This window comes from Chiloscyllium punctatum, chromosome 49 (assembly GCF_047496795.1).
Source record: "Chiloscyllium punctatum isolate Juve2018m chromosome 49, sChiPun1.3, whole genome shotgun sequence".
NCBI classification, from domain to species: domain Eukaryota; kingdom Metazoa; phylum Chordata; class Chondrichthyes; order Orectolobiformes; family Hemiscylliidae; genus Chiloscyllium; species Chiloscyllium punctatum.
In genome coordinates this window covers 25,457,661-25,464,448 of record NC_092787.1, presented here as the reverse complement: position 1 = coordinate 25,464,448, position 6,788 = coordinate 25,457,661, and the positions used below count along the sequence as shown (strand labels likewise).

The 6,788-nt window shown below is 53.0% G+C and overlaps 1 protein-coding gene across 3 annotated transcripts in view; it reads right to left on the bottom strand.

Annotated features, from left to right (window-relative positions):
• Positions 1-397: 397 nt before the first annotated feature.
• LOC140469425 (endophilin-B2) overlaps positions 398-6,788 on the bottom strand; it is a 99,569-nt gene continuing 93,178 nt past the window's right edge. The window contains exons 7-8 of one of the 3 annotated variants that reach the window (XM_072565931.1): positions 5,401-5,490; positions 398-772 (exon numbers count right to left, since the gene is read on the bottom strand). In XM_072565931.1, the coding sequence (XP_072422032.1) occupies positions 668-772; positions 5,401-5,490 (195 nt within the window). In that variant the 3' untranslated portion in view covers positions 398-667. The remainder of the gene's footprint in view (positions 773-5,400; positions 5,491-6,788) is intronic. The other 2 variants (XM_072565930.1, XM_072565932.1) reach the window with 2 other exon arrangements.

Below are 6,788 nucleotides of genomic sequence, written 5' to 3'. Positions count from 1 at the left end.
AGGGAGAGGGATGGGGCAGAGCAGTGGCTGGAGAACAGAGTTCAGAGTGATCAATGAAATAATCTTCACAGTACGCAGTTGGAATTACTGTTGTTGAGAATTAACACTCTGGAGTAATTTGCAAAGTGACATGTGAGAGAGAAGGCAGGGAAGAGAGCACGGGGGGGGGGGGTGGTGGGAGGAAGAATTTTAATCAAAAGCCCTTCCCCAATGAGGGCTTTTAAAACTTTATTTAGTGGACATGGGCATCATTGGCTGAGCCCAGCATTTATTGCCCGTCCCTAGTTGCCCCTTGAGAAGGTTGGGGGGGGAGTGAGCTGCCTTCTTGAATCACTGCAGTCCACCTGCTGTGGGTTGGCTCACAATGCCCTTAGGGAGGGAATTCCAGGATTCTGACCCAGCGACACTGAGGGATGGCAGTATATTTCCAAGTCAGGATGGGGAGTGTCTCTGAGGGGAACTTGCAGGGGGTGGTGTTCCCATGTATCTGCTGCCCTTGTCCTTCTGGATGGAAGTGGGGCCTGGGTTTGGAAGGTGCTGCCTGAGGAGTCTCAGTGAATTGCTGCTGAACAAGGCAGGGGGATCTGGGAACAAACCTTTTGTGAACACCACCCCCTGGAGTCCCACATAAACCACGCTGTAAGTTTCCGGAACTTTCTGGAGCTCCTTACCTGCTCAAGAGTTTCTGCAGGTCCAGGGTATACTGGTAACATTGGGCATAGTAGGTGGCCTGTGCCTCTACAAACTCATGCAGGCAGCGGAGGTGATTAGTCTGCAAGAAACAACTGCTTTTAAAACTTATCATCGGGAACTCGGAATTCTGCAGACAACAAACTTTCCAGCAAAGCACGCCTGGCTCACTGCTCTCTTTGCTCTTCACCTCATGGAATAAACATAGCAACGACTTACAGAGCACCTTTAACATCAAGTCATACAGCATGGAAACAGGCCCTGCAGCCCAAACTGGTCCATGCTGACCATGGTGCCCACACAGTTATCTCCAATTGCCCACATTTGGTCCATATCTCTCTAAACCCTGCCCCATCCATGTACCTACCCAAATGTTTTTAAATGTTGCGGTTGTCCCTGTCTCAGCCAACTTTCTCTGGCAGCCCATTCCATATACACACCACTCTCTGTGTGAAGAAGTTGCCCCCTCAGGTCCTTCTTAAATCTTTCCCCCTCTCACCTTAAACCCATCCCCTCGAGTTCTCAATTCCCCATCCCTGGGAAAAAAGACTATCTGCCTTCATCCTATCGACGCCCCTCAATAAGGACATGACACAACGTCAGAAGACAATTTACAGGAGCATCATATGGAACAAAATGAGGTCATGTGATCAGGTCAGATGACTGAAAAAAGCCTTGGTCTGAAACGATGTCTTGAAGCAGGAGGGAGATGCAGAGGGGCAGACCCCTTCAGGGGTAGGGGTAGGGGTAGGGGTAGGGGTGGGGGTGGGGGGGGGGGGGGGGGGTGCTGATATCCTGAACTCAAGGCCTCAGCAATAAAGGATACAGCCACCAACAGTGAAGAGATTCCAGTCAGGGCTGAGCAAGAGTCCAGGGACATCCCGAGAGCTGGGGAGGTGGTTAGCAACAGGAGTAGGCCATTCAGCCCCTCTAGCCTGTTCGGCACTTCAGTGGTTGATCTGTGGTGACTCCATGTTACTACCCGTGGCCCATATCCCTTATTATCTTTGCTTAACAAAAATATCTCAGAGTTAAAATTAACAACTGCCCTCTGTGGAAGAGAGTTCCAAACCTCTCTCACCGTGTGTGTGTGTCTGTGTGTGTGTGTCTGTGTGTGTGTATCTATGTGTGTGTGTCTATGTGTCTGTGTGTGTGTGTGTGTCTGTGTCGAAATGCTTCCTAATATTTTGCCTGAACGCTCTGGCCCTAATTCTCAGACTATGCCCCGATTCGAGAATCTCCAACCAGTGGGAATAGTTAATCTTTATCTACCCTGTTGTTTCCTGAAGATTTTGAACTGATCACCCGTTATCTTCTAAATCCCAGGTTACTGAGATAGGAAGTCTGACTGAGTCCTCGCTCACCCCCAAAGCCTCATGACTTTTCCCACATAGACGCTGTCCTTTAACCTCCTCACTGTCTAAGGCCCCACACTCTCCCTCCAGGGGGAGCATGCAATCCAGTCTAAGAGTATATTTGATGCTCGATAACTGGGGGAGGGGAGAGCAAACACAGTCTGGATGAGTCCTTTGCTGATCACCTCCACTCAGAGCCGAGTTCCCAGCGGCCTTGTTGTTAACCTGTCTGTCTGTCCCTAGCCTGGAGCAGCATTCCACTGAAGCTCTGTTAAAGCTACAAAAACTGCACCTTTTCAATTTGGGCACCAGTTACACTTTTCACCATCAAACATTTCAGGCTGTAAACTCGGTCTCGTTTTAATTCCTCCCCTTTCCGTTGCCAGTTTCCTTTCTGATTCTGCACACCTGGGGGTGGGGGGGTGCAGCCTATGGTATCATCGCTGGGCCGTGAATCCAGCTAGCGCTCTGGGATTGAAACCTTCCACGGCAGATGGTGGAATCGGAATTCAATACAAATCTGGAATTAAGAGTCTAACAATGACCATGAATCCTTTGGGGATTGTTGGAAAACCCCATCTGGGTCATGAATGTTCTTCAGGGAAGGAAACTGCCATCCTTACCTGGACTGGCCTACACAGGACTCCAGACCCACAGCAATGGGGTTCACTCCTAACTACCCTGTGGGATGGGGAATAAACGTGGGCCTAGCCAGTGACACCCTCAATCTATGAATGAAAAAAAAATGTAGGCATCTCTGTCGTTTGCCCATTCCTTTCCTGCTCCATCACTATTTCTTTGCATCCTCAAGAGAACAAGCACTTGTCGTTCAGTCTCTCCCATCTGTCTTTTTGTCTTCCTTGACCTCAGCCCTTGCTCAAAACTGCTTCCATCTCTAACCTTCCTTGTTCTGACAGAGATCACAGACCTGAAATCTCTCTCTCCCTCTCTCCCTCCCTTCTTCCTCTCCCTCTCTCCCTCCCTTCTTCCCTTGTATTTCCAGCTGTTATTTTAGGTTAAGGGCAGATTTTGATAGAAACGTTCCAAATTATGCAAGTTATTTCATTCAGGGTGGGCAAGGGAAATGACAGATCGGGAGTATTGCTTTTACCCCGATAGGGAGTACTGACAGGAGGGTTGGTAACCAGACAGCCACAGATTTAAAACAAAAACAGAGATTGCTGGAGAAACTCAGCAATCTCTGTTCTTGTTTCATATTTCCAGAATCCACAGCTCTTTTTTTTGTTTTATATTAGACACAGATTTAAGGTAATTCACCAAAGACCCAGGCAGGAGAACAGGGGAAATCTTTTCTCTGCGTTGAATTTTGATGAGTTGGGAATTCACTGCCCGAGAATAAAGTGAAAGAATTTGAAAGAATTTCCACTGTGATTTTCAAAAGAGAATTGAAGAAATACTTGAAGGAGGGGAAAATCTGCAGGACAGTGGAGGGAGTGGGGGAGGGGAGTAGGGAAGTGGGTCTCTTTCAAAGCAAGATGGGCCAAATGGTCACCCTCTGTTCTGCTTCATTTAAATAAACTCCAGATCATCTCGAACTGAAAGCAACTGCATCAAGTTGTGACTGGAACTAGCCAAAGACACGAAAGCAAAATACTGCACATACCGGGGAACCGGAATAAAGGCAGAAAGTTCTGGAGAAACTCAGCAGGTCTGTGAGTATCTGCAGAGAGAGAGAGAGAGAAACACAGAGACGAGGTTATGATTCCTGCATGCCTCTTCTTTGGTACAGGAAGAGGGAGGTGGGAAAGTGATGGCTCTTATTGTGGAGCAGACAGCACACCAGAACAGGAGGTCAGGGGAGAGGCTGTGGGAGGAAACACCACCATGGAACAGACGGGCTGAATGGTCTGACATTGTGCTGTAAACACAATGCATGTGTCAGAGATGACAGTTTTCTGGAAACTACATTTTTTCTCTTTGGTGGAACGTGGGGGCTCGTTCGCTGGTGGGGATAACTGTTCTCAAAGTGAACGGCTTTGTCAGAGGGCAGGTAAAAAAAATCAGACACGTGGCTGAGTGAGAATACTGAACGGCCTGGACAGAGAGGGTGTTGGGAAGGTGTTTCCATTGGTAGGAGGGACAAGGACCTGAGGACACAGTGTTAGAGTAAAGGGAAGACCTTGTAGAATGGAGATAAGGAGAAACATCGTCAGCCAGAGTGGGGGGAATCGGTGGGATTCACTGCCACAGAAGGTTGGGGAGGTCAGATCACTCAGCATATTCAAGACAGAGATAGGTAAGTTCTTGATTGCCAAGAGGATCGAAGACTACAGGGAGAAAGTAGGAAAATGGGGTTGAAAAACCTACCAGCTATGATTGAATGGTGAGATAGACTTAACGGGCCGAATGGCCTAATTTATGCCCCTATGTCTTATGGTCCTATGGTGACTAGAGTCACATATAGGCCAGAGGAGGTAAGGTTGGCAGATTTCCTTCCCTAAAGGAGACTAGTGAACCAGATGGGTTTTTACTACAATCACCGGTCACTGACACTAACATTATAATTCAGATCTCACAAGGCACACTGATGGGATTCCAACCCAAGTCCTCAGAGAAATCCCCTCGGCCTCTTTTAGTACTGTGTACAATTCTGGTCTTCCGCCTATCAGAAGGATGTAACTAAAGTTAGATTACTAAACTAAGATTTAAGGGTATTGCCAGGGTTGGAGGGTTTGAGCTACAGGGAGAGGCTGGGGCTGTTTTCCCTGGAGGGTGGGAGGCCGAGGGGTGACCTTATCGAGGTCTATAAAATCATGTGGGGCATGGATAAGGTCTTTTTCCCAGGGTAGGGGAGTCCAAAACTAGAGGGGCATAGAATTAAGGTGAGAGGGGAAAGATTTGAAAGGGACCTGACGGGCAACCTTTCCACACAGAGGGTGGTGCGTGTTTGGAATGAGCTGCCAGAGGAAGTGCTAGAGGCTGGTACAATTACAGCATTTAAAAGGCATCTGGATGGGTATATGAATAGGAAGGGTTTAGAGGGATATGTTTCCTGATGAAGGGCTTTTGCCCAAAATATCGATTCTCCTGCTCCTCGGATGCTGCCTGACCTGCTGTGCTTTTCCAGCACCACACTCTGATCCTGACCCTAATCTCCAGCATCTGCAGTTTTCACTTTCACTTCGAGGGATATGGGCCAAGTGCTGGCAAATGGGACTAGTTCAGTTTAGGAAACCTGGTCAGCATGGATGGGTTGGGCTGAAGGGCCTGTCTCCGTGCTATAGGAGTCTATTAGACCACATCACCACTCTCTCAATGGCGGCCAAGCCAGAAGCTGACTGTAGGAGCTGCACCTTATAAAACAGAAAGACGAGAGAAACGTCAGGACACTTACGTGAGTGCTGCTGATGCCCTCCAGCAGTAATCTAGTAACCTCCGCCTGATGGTCAAACCCTGCCTGAGTCAGGCGCAATTCCTGTTCCGCCTGTAAATGGAGAAGGTGGGAGTGGGGAGAGAGGGGAAGGAGGGGGAGGGGAAGGGGAGAGTGGGGAAGGGGAGAGTGGGGAGAGGGGGGGGAAGGCGGGAGAGGGGGGGGGAAGGCGGGAGAGGGGGGGGGAAGGCGGGAGAGGGGGGGGAAGGCGGGAGAGGGGGGGGAAGGCGGGAGAGGGGGGGGAAGGCGGGAGAGGGGGGGGAAGGCGGGAGAGGGGGGGGAAGGCGGGAGAGGGGGGGGAAGGCGGGAGAGGGGGGGGAAGGCGGGAGAGGGGGGGGAAGGCGGGAGAGGGGGGGGAAGGCGGGAGAGGGGGGGGAAGGCGGGAGAGGGGGGGGAAGGCGGGAGAGGGGGGGGAAGGCGGGAGAGGGGGGGGAAGGCGGGAGGGGGGGGGAGGCGGGAGAGGGGGGGGGAGGCGGGAGAGGGGGGGGGGGGAAGGCGGGAGAGGGGGGGGGGAGGCGGGAGAGGGGGGGGGAGGCGGGAGAGGGGGGGGAGGCGGGAGAGGGGGGGGAGGCGGGAGAGGGGGGGGGAGGCGGGAGAGGGGGGGGAGGCGGGAGAGGGGGGGGAGGCGGGAGAGGGGGGGGAGGCGGGAGAGGGGGGGGAGGCGGGAGAGGGGGGGGAAGGCGGGAGAGGGGGGGGAAGGCGGGAGAGGGGGGGGAAGGCGGGAGAGGGGGGGGAAGGCGGGAGAGGGGGGGAAGGCGGGAGAGGGGGGGAAGGCGGGAGAGGGGGGGAAGGCGGGAGAGGGGGGGAAGGCGGGAGAGGGGGGGGAAGGCGGGAGAGGGGGGGAAGGCGGGGGAGAGGGGAAGGCGGGGGAGAGGGGAAGGGGAGAGAGGGGAAGGCGGGGGAGAGGGGAAGGGGGGGAGAGGGGAAGGGGGGGAGAGGGGAAGGGGGGGAGAGGGGAAGGGGGGAGAGGGGAAGGGGGGGAGAGGGGAAGGGGGGGAGAGGGGAAGGAAAGAGAGGGGAAGGAAAGAGAGGGGAAGGGGGGAGAGTGGAAGGAAAGAGAGGGGAAGGGGGGAGTGGGGAAGGGGAGAGTGGGGAAGGGGAGAGTGGGGAAGGGGAGAGAGGGGAAGGGGAGAGAGGGGAAGGGGAGAGAGGGGAAGGGGAGAGAGGGGAAGGGGAGAGAGGGGAAGGGGAGAGAGGGGAAGGGGAGAGAGGTCGGGTTACGGAAGCAGGATGGGATTGTGGGGAGAAATGTGAAATTGGAGTAAAATCGTACGTTAAAATGATCATCTGCAAACAGCTCACACAGAGACAAACCTGAGTGAGACCCTCCGTCCCACAGTGAGCCCAATATC